The 18,804-nt window shown below is 37.7% G+C and overlaps 1 protein-coding gene across 6 annotated transcripts in view; it reads right to left on the reverse strand.

The window, feature by feature from the left end:
• Window positions 1-10,668: 10,668 nt before the first annotated feature.
• ZC3H12C (zinc finger CCCH-type containing 12C) overlaps window positions 10,669-18,804 on the reverse strand; it is a 62,172-nt gene continuing 54,036 nt past the window's right edge. For 5 of the 6 annotated variants that reach the window (XM_081266658.1, XM_081266655.1, XM_081266657.1 and 2 more), the window contains exons 5-6: window positions 17,024-17,130; window positions 10,669-16,394 (exon numbers count right to left, since the gene is read on the reverse strand). In XM_081266658.1, coding sequence (XP_081122784.1) covers window positions 14,998-16,394; window positions 17,024-17,130 — 1,504 coding nt within the window. In that variant the 3' untranslated portion in view covers window positions 10,669-14,997. The remainder of the gene's footprint in view (window positions 16,395-17,023; window positions 17,131-18,804) is intronic. The other variant, XR_014018842.1, reaches the window with a different exon arrangement.

The raw sequence follows: 18,804 nt of genomic DNA on the forward strand, positions 1-18,804 counted from the left end.
CCCCATCTGCCCTTAAGGAACACATTCCCCAGCCAGTTTCCCTCCAGTGTAGGTCTGACACTTACCAGCACAACAGCCCTGCCCTGGTGGTTCACTCTTCCCTTTCCAGGGAGATGGGATTTTGGTGAATTTGAAGAGGAGCCTGTGCAGCACTTTCCTTCTCTTGAATTTTCCTTTTGGAAGCCAGCTGCCTGCAGGAAGCCCACAGCTCCTCCATGCCATTGTCATACAGAGGCAGGCCAGGCTCCCACAGGGTCAGTATTAGGGAAGAAGCCCAGTTGCTACAAAGCCCACATTTTCCAGTGTGAGTTTTAGCAATGCTCAAGGGGATAGCCTTCACTTACTAAACTCTTTTGCTCCATTTCTCAGTTGACCTGGCACAGTGGTTCTCACTTTCATGTGCATTCGAATCACATGGAAGATTTGTTAAAGAAAGAAAGAAAAAAAAAAAAAAAACAGATGGTTGGGCTCTGTGCCCAAAGATTCTGATTGAGCAGGTCAGGGATGGGGCTCTAGAATCTGCATTTCTAGGGGCTGGGGCTGTAGCTCAGGGGTAGAGCACTTGCCTAGCATATGTGAGGCAATGGGTTCAATCATCAGCACCACATATAAATAAAATAAAGGTACTGTGTCCATCTACAACTTAAAAAAAATCTGCATTTCTAGCAAGTTCCCAGGTAAAACTGAGGCTGCTCTATTGGGCACTCCACTTATATTCCAGGAGCATTTGGCTGAGGGAAGGAGTTTTATTTCTTGTTCCCCTCAAACTCCAGAAGCACCAAATGTTCTCAAGGCTGGATGAGTCAGCTGGATGACCTTTGCTAAACTGGGGCTGGCAAACATTCCTTGGTCGGAATGAGTAACTCTTACAAATCAATATCCTTTTCGAGTTCACAGCCTTGGGGAGAAAGAAATGGTTATGGATTATAGTCATTTTGGTTCTAAGAAGAACACAAGATAAATCAATGCCAGCTGTATGTCAGTCTTGAAATGGTGATTTTATAAAGAGAATCCAAGAGGCACATGAAGCTCTCCTTTGATAAAACCCTTCAGAACACAAGGCACAAATAAACACTTAACTGGATTTTTTAATAAAGATGGAGCCAGAGAATTGTATAAATTTTTCTTAGAAATGTAAAAGACAAACATTTGTAGACCAGGGAACAGCATGAGAAATCCTAATAAGTTGTACGTTTATCTGTGAAATCAGCAGAAGACAATCAGAGCAGCCAGCCCCCAACTTTCCCCCGGTGTTCTCTCTCAGGTCCTGGGCCCCCCTCCAAGAGTCAGCACCAGTCTGAATCCTAATGGGGTAGGTGTGTTTCATCTGGTTTGTACTTTATATAAGTAATCAAGTTGTTCAGCATGTACTCTTCTGTTCTGCTTCCTTTACTCAACTAACTTAAGAATTCCTAAAATTTGCTGTCACCCAATCTGCCTTGTGGCAGACCACATCACACCTTTTTCTGGTCTTTGACATCAGACTGGACGGTGGCGACCCAGCTAGTCCTCCCCACTTCCCAGCCCAGTGTGTCCCAGTGAGGCCACCCTGTGTCTGCACCTGGGCTCCAGCCCCCATGGGAAATGCCTTTCTTCCCTCTCTCCTTTTCTGACAATCAGAGGTAAGGCTGCATGCCCAGGCTGATGCTGGCCCACCCACCTGAGGCCCTTTCTTCGCTCTCATTAGTTTGGGGGGAATCTTGCCCCCCATTTCCTGAGAGACTTCATGCTCACCCCCTCCCTTGGCTCCACAGTGGCACTGTCGTTTCAGCTCATATTTCAAGGTTAGAACTAGTCACACAATTCCTCCTAGCTTTAAGGCAGTTGGGAAACATAGGGAATATTCCATGAATGTCTGAGTCCATTTCGTGTAGTGTTAGCAGGCTAATTGACCTGGGTACGTCATAAAAGTAAAGAGGTTTATTTGGCTTATGCTTATGGTGGCTGGAGGGTTCAAACATCATGGCTCCAGCTTCCTCATCAGGGTCCCCCAGCTGGGACCCTGACAGAGAAACCAAAAGGGAGTAACCTACTCTTGTGAGAGCTACATCACTACTTTCCTTAGATGGTGTCCTCATGACTTAATCACTTCCCACTAGACCTTTTAAAGTGACACCACCTCAACACTGTCAAATCAAGCCTTAGCACAACCAACATTGGGGGGACAAACTCAAACCATATGCAAACCTTAGCAGTGAGCATTTGTGACTCTGCTACAGTGATCAAACTGACTTATCCTTGAGTTTGGGAGTGCCAGATTGTCCCTCTTGTACTTCTGCTCTTAGACACCCATGCACTCTGGTCCCTCTCCATTATTCTACAGCATGTGCTTTCTGTACACCCGGAGACCCACCCCCTCCCCCAGGAGACAAGTCTGGAGGACATTTTTGATTGTTAGGATGGTGTGATTCTGGCATCTAGCTGGTAAAATCCAGGGATGTTGGGAAACATCCCACAATGCAAGGAGTGAGGGGTGGCAGAGAAAGAAACCTGAGTGATATTTGCAAACACTTCCCCAGGCTCAAAATACAGAAGACAGCAGCCAGCAGAGCTTCTCACCTAGAGGATTCCTTCCTTCACCCCTGCTGTGGCTGGGTCGCAGGGTGCCTGGAAGAGGAACTGGCAGGCCCCAGTGGGTGTGCTCAGGACTGCTTACCATGTGTTTGTCGCTGCTTTTTATCTGGTTGGTGATTGAGCCAAGCTGAAGGTGACCTATGTTAGCTTCTGTCATTGCTTTTCACTGTCCTCCCAGTGGACTGTGCTTATGGCCCAAGGGTTGTGCCCAGTATTGGTCTGTTGGGCATTCTAACTCTACTGTTTTTCTGCTGTTTGACTTTGGGCCAGGCATTACTCTCTGGACTTTAATTTCTATACCTGTGAAAGAATAAATTGATCTCTATAACATATGTGTTCAATTTTTATTTTGTTTTTCTCCCTAAGTAAAATTTATAGGGCTCAGAACTCATTTTCAGTTCCTTTTGGTTTAACACAGTGATGTTGCTCAGGTATCCTGGTACCATAGGGCAGCATGCTCCCCTAGCCCCAAGGGATAGTTATCAGAAAGTGTCCAAAAGGCAGAAATGAAGAGACTTGATACAAATTCTAAGAAATAACTGTGCATGGCAACGAGGAGCAGGGTTAGCAGAGGGAATACCAAATGTAATCCATTTACTCTGAAAACATTTATGATCACCCCCTGGGGCCTGGGCACTGCTCTTTGTACCAACTATGCAGGATGAGCAGTTTACAGGGGTCCCTGCCCTTCCTGAGTGCCTCCTGTACCTCCTACTGCACCCAGCACTGAGGCAAGGGTCATGTGGCACCCAGCAGCCCTCACTGGCTGGTAACTCCAGGGAGGATGGGTAGATTGGAAGTTGCAGTTTTTTCCTCCAAGCAAGCTGCTAGAGTAGCGAGTCTAGCAGCTGGGTGTCTCTCCCACCCTTTGCCTTCTCTCACACTCTGCCTAAGTTCAGGAGCACGGCAGGATGGTAGAAGGCAGGCTGGGGAAGGACAAGTACGGGGTGTAAAGTACAGATGCCTGGGATGGAATACTTGTCTCCAAATTATCAGGAGTTGACTGGGCTCTCAACTCCCAAGGCTGCCTCCACCTGGGTCCAAGGTGACTAACTATGTTTGTTTAGGCGGCTGCTAAAACAGGAGCCAGTTTTTTTTTTTTTTTTTTACTGAAGCCAGTATACATCTGCCTATACATTTGGCCTTGTGTTTTGCACCTTGATAACTTTCTTAGAGAATAAAATCCAGAGCAGTGCAGAGATTAAGCTAAAAAGATTAAGCATTCTATGGGAATCTGTGGGATTCTTTTTGAAAGAATAAATTCTGGTTGCTTATTGGAGAATGTATTTGGGGACTTGGAACTGGGAAGATGAGGCCTTAATGTTCCAGAGATAAAGGTCAGGGTGGTGACAAGAATAAATACTTGCTGGGCAGCAGCTCTGGACCAGGTGTGGTACTTCTGAGTGGGGTATTAGTTGTCACTCTGCCACTGGGCAGGGTGGCATGTGGTGGACGGCCACGTGGTAAAATCCTTGCACTGCACCGCCCAAGAGAAAAACCTAGTTTCATTCTACTTCTGAACTGTCTCTGATTTCTTGCCCCTAGTCAGTCCTGTTGTGGGTGGGTCATTGCAGCAACCTCCCTACTGCTGACCCGCCCCTATTTTGACCATCTTCCTCAAAATTGTGACCCACCATTTGCTTCCTATTTAAACATCTTTCATATATTTTCCTGGCCTGATTAAATTAGTGAGGCTGGTGCTAGAGGCCAAATTAGAGGACATACATGTGGTCAGAGCCTTCCAATGGAAAATTAAACAATTGTGCTGGCCACAGTAGATGCATCCGGCCCCAGATCAGGCTCATGTGAGACCTTTGTAAAATCTTAGTTACAGATCCCAAATCTAAGCTTTACATATAGGGGTTGCCTGGCCTCAGTGTACCCACAGCCTCTGCTTTGTAAACTCCATAATTTGGTCACTATGAACCTCTTTGTACTCAGAAGATGCTCTATCAATGCCTCCTAGCTTCTGGGACTGATTTCTTCTGACTTGTATGTTTTTCTGACCCTCAAAAGTAATCAACCTCTTTCCCTATCTGCCCAGAGCCACTGCCAACTGGATGATTTCAGTGTCTCTGAAAACTGCTGCCTGGGAAGAATGAGACAGAATTGAGAATGTTTACCTTTCCAGGTGACTCTGAACCAGGAAGAGAGGGTAGGGTGAGGAAAGGAATGGGCCACAGGGAGGGCAACTGCTTAGATGGGGGCTCTGGGGTTTGAAAGAGCCTGTCCCTCACATGCATCCCTGCCCCAGGGGCCAAGAGCTCTCCAGTCCCCACTCACATCTCCCATTGCTCTTGACACAGGCAATAAAGTTGAACTTGAACTAGAGCATGCATTTCGCTCTGCTCCTCTCTTGGCAGTCTTTAACATGTCTAATATGACACAATGTGCTTTGTCCTTGTCTTGTTAATTTGGTAACATACATAGCAAACCCATAAATCTCCTCTGGACTTTATTGAATAGCTTTTCACGTACTTACCAAATTATATTTGCTATCTCCCTTAATCTTTTCACATGCATATTTGCAATAATTATTCAAATGAATGATAATTACATCCTTGAAAAGTACAGAGCAAGAGAGCTTTGAAGGCTGAGACAGTAAGAAAGCCTGAGCCCTGGTGGGCCCCCAATCCCTGAAAGGCGGAAGGGGAGCCCTCTGTGCACTGAGACTGGCTCATTTAAGCCTCTGGACAAGAGAGGGAAATGCATTTAAGCCTTGTATTTCCTATTCTTTCAATGTTCTGTCCCTCATTGAGCTCTCCTGGGGAACTGGGAAGGGAATCTATTTGGTCACCTAATTAAATATTCCTATTTCTAATCTCATGCTGAATTTGTGCAAAGAGAAAGCATGGGGAAATGCAAATGGCAGCTGCTTCAACATAAAAGGTGCTGTTTGCAGTGGGTATTGTCAGGAGATTGAAAGCTAAATGGGCCTTCTCAAAAGACCCGCTGGAAGGGCTCTATGTATGATTGGAAACATTAGAAATAAATGTTCTGCCTTTTACTCTCTGGAACTACAAAGAATTCTCAGACAAGGTCCCAGACTCTAAAACAACCCTCTATCACAGCAGAGAGCCAATCCATCTTGCTTACTGGAAGCACTAAGTGGGGCTTAGCTTTTCCTTGGATCCTGAACACTGTGCCTAGTCAGTGGGCGGTCATCAAAGGCTTGGGTCAGGTAGATTTCTGGGTAACCTTTCCTCTAATACAAGTGACATCTGTGTCATGACTGTCCACACATGAAATCAGAGTGTTAAAAGTATGCAGGATTACTAAAGAAGAGAAATAATACTTCTAACTTTACATTTTCTTCAGTCTTCCTCTGCTCCCATGTAAAATTATAGCATTTTTAAGTACGTGCAACTATAACTAAATTTTTGTAGAACTCATACTGAGGATGGTCAGGGTCATAATTTTCTCATTTGTAAACTAGGGATAATGTTTGTTGCACAGGCTTCTTATTTAAATTATGTAACAATATAATACTGGACTTCCAGATATGAGTGGCTTACCTGACAGCTTAATGTCTCCAACTTGGAGAGTGGAAGTTATAAAATAGGAGGAAGTGGTTAAAGACAAAAACAGCTCCCCTATGTAAGCTGCTATCTTCCCAGAAATGTGCATTATCCCCCTGCTCCTTGGCTCTGTGGGTTCTTAGGCTAAGGGACTGACATGCTTTTCTAGAGTTTGTGTGATGTAGGAGTGCAGACAGGTTTGCTGGAATAAAAGTAGAGTTCAGAAGGATGTCAGTAATGTCTAGGAATTACTTAGCTGCAAGACTTCTTTTCTGAAATCATTGTTATTCCATTTTCTCCTATGATACATAGAAAAACTCTTAAACCAAGAAGACCCTGGTGACAGGATAGCAAGGAAATAGATTCCAAGAATTCCTTGAGCTGGGTGTGGTAGCACAAGCCTGTAATCCTAGTGGTTTGGGAGGCTGAGGCAGGAGGATTCCAAGTTCAAAGCCAGCCTCAGCAATTCAGCAAAAGCCCTGAGCAACTTTGTGAGACCAGTTCTCAAACAAACAAACAAACAAATAAAAATAAAAGAAAGAAATTCCTTGAAGGTTAAAATGTTACTCTTTGAAATCCTAAAATCACTTCATTATTAAATATATCAAATTACATTGATTGTCAGAATTCATATTCTACCAGTATAACTACACTGAACTTTTGAAAATTGTTATGCATTTAGATAGACATCCTTTCATTTACATGACAATGGCTATCATGTAAAAAATATCCCATTACTTATCCAACACACACTATGGATTTGCATGTAAAAGGATTTTAGTAGTTTCAACTCATTTAGTCTTAACAACCCTAGGAGATGGTGGTGAGGGTTTTATTACCCTGTTGAGTGATTTGCCAACTTGCTGACATCAATGGAAGTGGGGTTCCTACTCTGAACTCTTAGGCTGATGATTGTATCTAGAAAGGAATACATTTTTAAAAGGTTACTTTAAAAATTTTAAGGGAAACCTTTAAAATGTTAAAAGATTAAGAAAATTCTTTACGACTTTTCAAACACTAAAGTGAAAACATTAACTCTATAAGGGTACCTGAGGCTGTAGTACAAATGCTAGTAAGTACTTAAGTCAAGAAAGGTTCAGGTACAGGTGTTTTGCTTTGAATAAATTCACCATTAGAGTTGTGTTTTACAATACTCCTCAAATATTACTTAACTCGTCAATATGCAGTAACCTTTTCTCTTCAGACAACAGTACTAGATGGGGAAGAATAAAGTACTAGCTCTAGTTAACACTGCAACCCAATCTAATGTTATCTTGGATTCTCAGCTCAGCCTCTCAAGTACTTGGAGAGCCTCCCTACCTAACACTTATTTTGGATACGTTGAGTTCTCTGACAAGTCAACATCAATAATCAAGTCTTTTGACAAAGTCAAAATACACTGTATAAATCCATAAGAACCCAGTTAAATGGGTTAAGCTAAGACAATGAAGAAGGAAGAAAAGAATATCTGATAACGGAAAATAGCAATTTCAGGGAAAAGACAACAAGGAAAGCAAAGGTCTGAAAGCAATATAGGAGGAAAAATCTGCTATCTGAAATAATATCTTATGCACTGATAGAACACGAGTATATTAAATCATGGAGATCCTTGGAACATCTCATTACTTACTTTGACCATAACTGAAATAGAGTGTTTTTTCACTGACAGAAAATTATTAGAACAGTTGGGTAAGGAACATACAGTTTCTGAAATAGCTGGGAGAAAGTGAAAATCCCAGTTTCACTTCAGCAAGAATGGGATAGATGCAGCATTGTATACATTTGCATCTGTTCTTCAATTATCCTCATGCCCACTGCCATTACCATCATCCCATTGGTGACAATAAGCCTGTCAGACAGGCATGAACATCATTTTACAATTGAGTTTCAAAAAGACTATGAAAGATGATTTGCCCTGATTCTACCTATTGTGTGTGATATAGACATTACCATAGCAACGGGTGCAGGACTGGAATTGGAACACAATCCCAGCAACTGTCTGAAATCTTTTTCAACCTGTGGAGGTATTTCTCAGAAGCAGTACAGTTTCCTACAGTGATTTAGGTTTTTCAGTTTCAACTATCAGAGAACTAAAACTTTCCATTTCTCTTCCTTGAGATCTATTTAGACTATTTTTTTAAAATAGTCAACTTTTGATTTTGCAGATTCCAGCCCTACTGCAAGGTGAACTTAAAGGCAGATGTACTGACCCTGGTTCTCTTGAGCCCCAAGCATGTATTGAGGCTTCACATACATTAGTGCTCAAACCTGATGCAGAATTCCAGTACCTATTATCCCACAAGAGGGGCCTTAGCAATATTTTTTAATCACTTGCCAGCCCTCGTAATTAGAAAAAGGACACCAATGTCACCCAACATTTCTTAAAAAGTCTATGGACAAGGTCACTATTAACAATCACTCTTGTCTTGGCCAGATACCTGATGACACTTCAAAATCACCACATACACACACCTTCGTGACTGACTAGAAAGAAAACACTCTCACCATCTTAAGTTATGACTAGTTGTCTTTGACATTTAATTTCAGTTTTCAGAGGAATTAATTTTGGTGCTAACATTTACATTGACACTGAACATGAGCTTACTTTACAGAATGCTCATAATGTTATTAACCACTGAATGCAAGTAAGCTGTGGACTACAGAAGGACAATGCTTTTATTTATTAGCATCTATGCTGCCATATGAGACCAATTTCTCTTCATGAAACAAAAACAAACCACCATAAAAAAAACCGAATATTTTAATGTCTCTCCTTCAGTGGCAGAATCATATATCTGTTTATCAAGGATTTCCAGTAGTTCTAATAAATTGCTTTTGGAATTGTAAAAATTCCATTACAGAAACACAGAGGACAGAGATAAATAGAATCACATCAGCTTATCAAATGGTTGCTTTAAACATATTCTTTAACTTACTTTTCCTGTAAGAAAAGTTTGCAGAATCAAATAGGGAATTACACTATCAGCATAACTACTATGGGTTAGAAAACCAAAACTAAAAGGAAAAGATCAGATCAGTAACCTGGTACACTTGCAACAAAATACTAAGTCTGCAGAAGTTTGAATGTTTGTTACTATTTTACAGAAGGTAGAAAATTTATAATTTTATGATTTAAAAAACCAAAGGAAATCGAAAACATATTCTTTATAAAACCAAAACATTACTCTTCAATATCTTTTTCCTTTGAGACATAAGCTGCTTTAGAAAAACAGGTGGCCAAGGCGTTAATGGTCAAATTTTTTTCCTGAAATACCCAGGGAGAAAAATTATTACATGATTTAAAAAGTAAAACTTTACAAGTTTTAACTAAATTAAAACATGCAGATATTTTCTTTGCCAAATGGTCAATAGAGAGCCTTAAATTGTTTTTAAATCTAAAGATTATTAGAGAAAAAGCCACTTCTAATATAACAGTACTATTATAACAGGAACAATAAGTAAGTTCACAGAAAGCATTAAAGAAACAAAATAGACAAAACAATAAACACTGTTAAAAGGTAGAATTGTATTCCAATTTTAAAATAAAGCATAACTATTTAAGTGAATAGTAACTTTCACATCAATTTAATGTTCTTATGATGCTTGTGCTGAAACACCATGAATGTGAACACTGTGAATGAGGATGCCCAGCAGTGTGTACTTCCAAGGAATTCAGAACTACACGTTATCACATTAAGAATATCATTCATCATGGATAGCCCTATGGTGTCTAAAAATCTAAACATTTGGACAGAGAAAGCAGAGATACACTGTTTCTTATAGTCACTTGTAACATTCACATTATAGATATCATTATATAGTCACAATTTTTAATTTTACAGAGAAAAACTAAAATGTGAAATTGCAGCCTGTTTATCTTCTTTAAAATCATTTTTAAAGCACAGATCTGTCAATTATTAGAGGCCAAAACTAACAGAAAAAACTGATAAATGCAGTTAAAAAATTTGTAGCTAATTATATGCTAATTTTCAAAATACAATAGTTTTTTTTTTTTTTGGTCCAAGAGGCCATTAAAAAACAAAAGATAACTTAAAGAACTCACACTTATCAACAGAAATACAAAGCTCATGAAAAAAATTTCAAGACTTATTATCTTTTTTATAGTTTGTGTGTGTGTATGTGTGTTTAAACACAAGAAATATCTAAAATAATGGTGTGAACATCTTAAAAACATAAATGCATTAAGGTGCTTTAATATGACTGTATCACAATCATCCTTTGAAGAACATCAATAACTATCTGATTTTTCTCTGAATGTCAGATGAAATAAATTATTATTTCTAATAATAACATATATCAGGATTTACTATTCACAGCGTCTGTTTTTCTCCCTCAAAGGCAGGAACCAGGAATGGCCCACAGGGCAAATCTGGCCTGCTGCCTATTTCTGTAAATAAAGTTTTATTGGAACACAGCCAACTCTTTTATTTCCATATTGTCCCTGGTTGTGTTTTTGCTATTAAGATGAAGGTGAGCAGTTTTTTTTTTTTTTTAAGAGACCATTTGAAAGCTGGGGATGTAGCTCAGTGGTACAGCACTTGCCTAGTATGTCTAGCTCTCTCTCGTTCTCTCTCTCTCTCTCTCTCTCTCTCACACACACACACACACACACGAGAGAGAGAGAGAGAGAGAGAGAGAGAGAGAGAGAGAGAGAGAGAGAGAGAGCGCATTTAATTCTCAAAACCTGAATTATTTACTAATTGATTCTTTTTATAGAAAAAGTTTGTCAACACTTGCTCTAGGGCATTTTCCTAAACCAAACAAAATAATGCATGCTACTTTGCCTTTATTAACACTCAGCTTTCTCTAATTCTAATATATATGTATATTTCAGCTTGTTTTATAGTTCATCATATTTGTTGGTGGACTGGAAGCTCAACATCACAGATGAATTTTTGTCTTTTGGGACATAAGCATTATCTCTAGCAAAAAAATTGTTTTATTTCAGGTCACTCAGGCAGGCACGCTTTACGAATTATTACAGAATAATAAAAAAATGGATGGGTCACGTGCCAACAGAATGGCCAGAAATTGTACATCATATTTATTTTGAATAAGGAAGCTGGATAGAAAGAATAATAAAACCAAATATATAAAAGCCATTAAATCAGGCATGAAAAGGCTTAGACTTTTCAAAACACACACATAAGCACACACACACAGAAGCATCTTCCCACTTACCATAAAGAACTACAACATAAAGTAGATTTGTTTTATAAATATATTACTGTCTATATACATATAGTTACATCCACAAAACATGTTAAATAATCATTTGTATAATCAATACTACTTTAAGTTTTTTGTGTATTTTAAAATTACACATCTATTAAAATTATCAAAATAATTCTTTAAAAAAATCAGGAATAAAACCAGTGAAGAGTTGCTTTCCTTTTAAGTGGTTCTAAATCCTATCATTGGTCATCCAGACCCTAGACTTGGTCATCTACAACTCAGTGAAACATTCAATTACAGAAATGTTAGCCATCAAAGGAACCCCCTCCCATTTTTTAATACTTCATAACAAATATGTATATATGTGTATATGTATATATATAAAACACTCTTCTTTAGTTATATTACATATTCTCATAAATGCATTTTCATAAAAACACAAAATTCAAGTTTCCACCAGTATCAAATATTTTATACTGGTGAGCATTTCTTTCAATGTTTAAGTCAATGACAAACTCTATCAGGATACAGAGATCATAAAAACGAGACCAAAAATGTCTGCATCACATGCAAGAAAGGAGGAAATACTAAGGGCCAGTATATGGCCAGTTGGATACTATTCCCTCTGGACTAAGACACAGAGACAACAGACTGGCTAATTACTGTATAAAGTACAGTCAACTGACAATTATTCAGGGGCAGAAGATTCCAGTCTGAATTCTTTTTTTTCCTATTCAGCTGACCATTATTGGCAATTTCACTACTTATTCACACACCTCTTTCTAGTTATTTATTAGCAAGTCTGATAAATAGGGATTATGAATTAGGGAGAAAGTTTTTGCTTAAATGAAGGTTTTCGATCAGCTGTAGATTTAATTTGACAATGGACTGCTTTTAGGTATTAAGATAAACAAGAGTTTGCTATACCCAAAGTCTGACAATTATCTCATTTTGAAACTCTGAAAGCAACACTGGTGTTTAAAAAAAATAGGAACAAATTGTCCTTTTGATATAATAAAATGGCTATTTCTTTTTTTAAAATATTTTTTTAGATGTTGATGGACCTTTTTATCTTTATTCATTTTTATTATTTATATGCGGTGCTGAGAATTGAACCCAGGGCTTCACACATGCTAGGCAAGTGCTCCGCTGCTGAGCCACAACTCCAGCCCCGAGAAAATGGCTATTTTTTTACAACTAATTATACTGGAAGATTTGTGGGTAGTTCAGGGCTACTCACTTCAGTACAAGTGATGGCAGGGAATATTATTTTCCCAAAACAATCATGACAAATAGCCACTAAAAATATTAAAAGGTCAAATTTAAAAAGTTATATCCATTTCACCTAAAATCTCATTTAAAACAATTTAGTAATATTTGGCTATCTTCAAATAATTAAAATGCTACAAAGAAAACGGAAGCAAAACCTACAAGAATAATTTAAAAGTGATTTTATACTATATAATCTTAGATTATGACTAACATAAAACATACTACACATCTGTAACCCTACTTTTGGCACACATTTAGCCTCTGTATTTAAACTTGTTCTGTAGATAATGACTGACAAAATCAAGGAAAACAACTTCACAAGTGAGTACGGGTTGCTCAGACACCACTCAAAATGGTCTGTGTGGCGTCACCTGCATTACTTTTGGTTACAGATGCATGCCACACTCACTTCAAACACAACAGCAATAATTGTGTAGAACATCACTTTCCTGAATTAAGTTTGCTGAACATGGTTCAGATTATTGGATATGTCAATAATGCACAATGCCTTTTAGAAGCATTTACTGTATACCCAAATCCTACTTCATGCAACACACAGTGTCACACAAGTAGTGAAAATGTTATCCTAGTCAAAGATGCTTGGACATTATTTTCAGGCAGCATTTTACCTTTATTTTAAGTTCAGACTATATAAGTTTTAGGAGAAAGAAAATGCCAATAAATTTATTTAATATATTTTAATATATTATATAAAACTAAGACAGACACTTTTATTTACCTAAATTGTTACTTTTATTTTCTACCCTATTCTAGACCTCAATTTTACTTTAAAAATTTGTATTTAAATAAGGGATAAAATGTTGCCCAAAAGTCTAATCATAGTTACACATTTGTGTTTTTTACTAGATCTACAAATCAAAATAGTTCTTATAGTTAAAAAGATACAATTTGTATCAACAGTAAAAGGTACTTTCTGGTTTTTCAGGGCTTTACTTCAAACTATGGCATGTAGAATAATCCCAATGACCAGAGCATCCAGGCAGACTGTAAAAATAGATCTGAATGTGTCTGCTACACTAAGTAAAATCCAGTATCTGGAGGGAACAGTCAAGTTATGTCAATCACATGACTGACTGCCGCTGACTGCAAAATCTATCTTCTAGTCCATAGAAATGTAACTGCAACAAGCAAAACCCATGACTTTGAAACCAGAAATATCCCTTACTAATACTAGAACAGACTTTAGTCTGTATCTAAAACTACACTATTTGTGGCAAGAGTCTGGCCTTAATAATATAACAGGCCCCCCAAAAAAACTACCTTCAGGAAATGGAAAATATACAGTATCTTACAAAAATTTTAAGTTACCATTTACACTCCTCCATCACCACTTCTATAGTGCAGTATCAATAAATGTTGCATATCCTCAACACATAAAACCACCTCAGGCCAGCCTTGATAAATAGCAGGAAAGCTAGAGTATATTAAATATAAAAGTTGCATTGAGAATAATTAGATTCATTAAAAACAGGCAAGTACTGTGAAAGGGTTATTTATCCAGTATTGTTGTGCCCCCCAAACAAATAGACAGACATTAAAAATACGGGTTAATGGAAATCGAGGAATTCAATTCCATTCCTACTGTCTAGAAGCACATCATAGCTGGATAACAAAGCTCTAACCTGTAACAGTTACGGCTTTTGCCTTATTCATAAAAAAATAAAAATAAAAAAATGGAAATTATTTTTTCCATTGATTGCATCTGCTTTCTTTTAAACTGACCATATTAAGTTAACTAATTCTTAACAGAAAAAATCCAAACAAAAATACAACAGTGAAAAGTGCCATATTGTAAATCATTCTAATATATACTGTTACCCTTTTCAACATAAACCGGTAACTTACATTTTGTCTAAAATATAAAGTCAGTGCTGTAGTATATCTTTGTTTCTATAAATAATGATTATAGCACAAAGAAGCCCACTTTCCCCAAATAAAAATAACTTAAAAAGCTGTAAAAGATTCTAATTAAGCTTGGCTTGAAAAAATAGTTTGCTAGGTCTAGTCAAAGTTTCCACATTCTGAAGGTATTATAATTGCTTGCGATTGATAGATAAACACCAAGTTAATAAAACATGAAACAAAGATAAAAAGTGCTGCATATAAACCCCTGATGCACCAAAGATTAATATCAAAGATCACAGATACATCTATTAAATCAAACTGGAAAATTTTCCAGCCAAGGATATAGCTTTAAAAAGGAAACCTTTTAAAAAAAGTTTGAATGTAAAGCAATCCCGTGATATTTCCACCAAGTGGGGCTATACATACAGATTCCATGATACAGTATTTCACATAAATGGATACTATATAACCTCCTTGATGAGAAGGAGATCACATGTGCTATTGTAGCAAACCTCCCTCAGCATTTGAGCTGAACAAAAAACTACTAAACACCACAATGATGCATCATCTTTCAATAACCCAGCTGTGATTTCTCCACTAAAATGGCTGCAGCAAGCTGCTGGGCATCTGTCATGTGAGGATTTCTTTTCATGACAATTCTCACAAGGTCAGGTGGGAAGATGTTGCACAAGTTGATATAAATCTTTTCCCGGTTGTCTTGGTACCTTGGAGGATCTTGTGGTATTCCACAATATGGTATTCTCCAGGTGGGCTCCTGCTGTTCAGGTAGGCTCTGGAAGGTGAACTGCTCGTAACAAGGCGGTGTGGAGTTATCAGGCAAGGAATAAGTCTGCCGATACCCATAGGCATCCATTCCGAAACTCGGCCTATCCCAGCTTCCCAACCCTTCCTGACGGGAGTAAGGCTTTCTTTGTCTTGAAGGAGAACTGTCATAGAGTCTGGAATCAGAAATGCTGTCTATTCTGGTAGCCACTAGGGACCTTCCTAGGTGTGGTGCCTTCGAGTGTGCTGAACTTGGAGGAGAGGGGTAATCACCAGGACAGCTAGACCGGGCACCCACAGCAGGGTGCTGCAGATGCATAGCCAAGTGTGGAAGAGGAGGCTTGTGATGGAACTTTGGTTCTTCATGACTGTAACTTTGCACTCTGGTTAAGGGGTCATGGAAATTCTGCAGGAAAGGCTGGGAATTAAGGCGGCTGTGAGGGTGCATGTGTTGACACTTCAAATTCTCTTCCAGCTGGGGGTCAGGAGAACTGACATAGGATCGGTCATTGTACCCCACATACGAGTCACTACTCCCGCAGCTCATGCTCCCTTCACTGCTGCAGTCAGAAGCTACAGAACTTATTCTATAGTCTGTGTCTAATGAGAAACGCCTTTCAGGACTTCTTGGGCCTGAGATACTCAGATTTGAATATGCATTTAACATGGAATAATATCCAATGTCAACAGGTGAGTCACATTTTGGATACTGTTCATAAGGCATTGGCGTTCCATGATTTTTGGTTGCCATCATCATTGGAGGATATTGTCCCTGTGGTCTTTGATCCTGAGGTGGGAAATGAACTCCAGATGGAAGGCCATTGCTTAAAGATGTAGTGCTTTGGGGTTTTGCAGTAGAAGTAGCCGGTATACTAACTAAGGAAGGTACAGACCTGGTTTCCAATTTGTTTTTGGTGGGAAGCTTTTCTTCTAGGTCTTGGTAGACTTGAGTCCTTATGCTTGGATCTGATTGCCTCTTTGGAGCACCTCGTTTGACATCAGAAGTGCTATCAGCCTTTGTGCTACAAGGAACACTGTTGCTTTTCACCAGTCCTCCTTCATTTGCAGTTTTGGCTGCTGTATTTCTAGACATGGCACGAAGTTCATCAGCCACTGACCGCTGAGGCTGACTGCCCCTTTCGGGATGGTAATATTTGCACTTGTGTCCATAGGTACACTTCTTTCCTAAGAAGAGTAAAATTAGTTAGGTAAAGTAGCGTACCATCAGATTCTGAAAAATCATCATGGCACTAGTATTTTAACTTGTGAAAGAAAGCAGAAATGGGAGATGCGCTAAGTGTTATTCTCTGTTCCATACTCATGAGAAATGTCACTTTTTAGTCTTCATTTTCTTACTAGCAAGAGCAGTAAGAAAGTTGGCCAAATGATTAGTGATGACCTCACAGCTTTTGGCTAATACCATATGTTCTCAACTCACACATGCCTCTTCTCTTCCAGTGGGACCATATAATCAGGTAGGAAATTCTGTTTAGAAGAATAACTGTGCTGCTATATTATAATAAAGCCATGATTATCTAATTTGTGTCTAGATAGATGAATTCTAAATTTTTACCCACCTAAAAACATCATATAGAATTAACTGAGTTTTCAAACCATATTTTAGTTCATGGCAATTCATATTCATATTGAAGCCAAATAGGTAAAAATAATTAAGGGATTTTCTTAAATTTAATTACAATCAAAAGAACCACATATTATGCCATCCAAAATTTTAAATGCTGACTTTTATTAACAAAAGTTAACAATATATTGTGTTCTAAACATAAATGTTAAGTATTCATAAAGAAAGTTACCATATGGACAAGGCTGCTTTTTGTGTTCAGGAACAATAGGTTTCTTCCTCAGAAAATTATCCAGACTTGGGCCATGTCTGCCAAGAGGGTCATCAGGGGGCATAAACCTAACATGCAGATAGTAAAAAATGATACTTAAATAGGAGGTTGATAATTTAATTCTAAAGATACTATACAAAGATTTATTTACTCTAAGATAATTTGAAATTTTAATCCAAGTTTTTGATTCAATATTTACAGAGTAAAAAAATGACAAACACTACAGAAATTTCTTCTTTCTTAGAAACTAAAGTAAAATATCTTAAGCTGAACTTGTATGTTTTTTAATTCAAACAAATTTTGAGTCTAGCATCTTTTAATTTTTTTCTTCTTCTCAGAGGAATGCTGAGATTTTTTTAAGGATTTCAGAAAGTGATTACAATGAAATTTTATGAGAGTTCTGTAAACATCTGTGTTGTGAAGTTGTATGAAGCAGGTGGGGAGTAAGATGGAGCATCTGAGGAAGGGAGGGGAAGAGAGGGGAATGCAGTGAGAACACAGGGACTTGTTGGACACCAGTTATGTGTCAGATACTTTACATGCAATAATCCCATGAAGTATTAGCTCCATTTTACAGATTAATAAAATTTTCTAATTTAGGTATAAAAGAATTAAGTAATTTTTATCTAGTGTCTCATAACATAGGAAATATTCAATTATGACTGACTGTTCAAAGTCTATTCTCTTCCTATTATAGTAAATGTACTTCTTAGATGAAATGGATAAAAAATCTTAAGGAAGTAAACTTATTATTATTTGGATTGACTGTACAATGGAGAAAAAAATTTATAGTGTGCATGATAAAAATAAATTATGATTAAAGAATTATACTACTTGTCATGATACTGCTAGAACTTGAAATAAGCCTAAGTAGTTATCTACAAAATAAGAATAATGCAAGTAATGTATGAACTCTTAGGGAAATGACAAAATGGCTGAGTAATAAACAGTTGGCAAAACAGTGTTTGCTATCATGAAAACAATGTATCAACATAAAAGTTAAAAAATAAAAGACCAAGTCACAACAACCACACAATTTTAATACAATTATTTTCCATGCTTTGTCTTTTTTGTTTGTTTTGTTTTCTTTTTCTTGTTTCTTTTTGTTGCTTTATCTTTTTAACATAAAAATATTTTTCCATGTTTATTAATAGCTTTCATAATAATAATTATGAACAGATGAATAATATTCCAGTAGGATATGCACTGTAACGTGATTGCTTTCTCTACTGCATCTTTAGTTTCCTTTGACTTCTTGCAATTATAAACAATACAAAAACAAACATACCTGGTCTTTTCTTTTTTCCTCATTATATATTTCAAGAAATGAGAATATTGGATTGAAAGGGCAAACATATTTTTGAAGCTTCTGCTAAATTTTGCTAAAATGTACATCAGTTTACATGCATCTTTAAAAGCATAAAGCACACACAAAAATATTTTTTGTGAATTAAATAGGTGAGGGGCTGGGGTTGTGGCTCAGTGGTACAGTACTCAGCCTAGCATGTGTGAGGCACTGGGTTCAAGCCTCAGCACCACTTAAAAACAAATAAAAAAATAAAATTATTAAAAAAAGATGAGAAATAAAATACTTTTTAGATTGGTTTGCATTTTTTTATTATTCAAAGATGATATTTTTCTTCATATTTATAAATATATTCATTTCTATGTAACATGCTGGCTCATGTCATTTGTCCATTCATCAACTTGTAGACTGTGACTATGACTAGAGTCTTATATTG

This window comes from Spermophilus citellus, assembly GCF_964194105.1.
Source record: "Spermophilus citellus genome assembly, chromosome: 2".
Classification (NCBI taxonomy): Eukaryota; Metazoa; Chordata; class Mammalia; order Rodentia; family Sciuridae; genus Spermophilus; species Spermophilus citellus.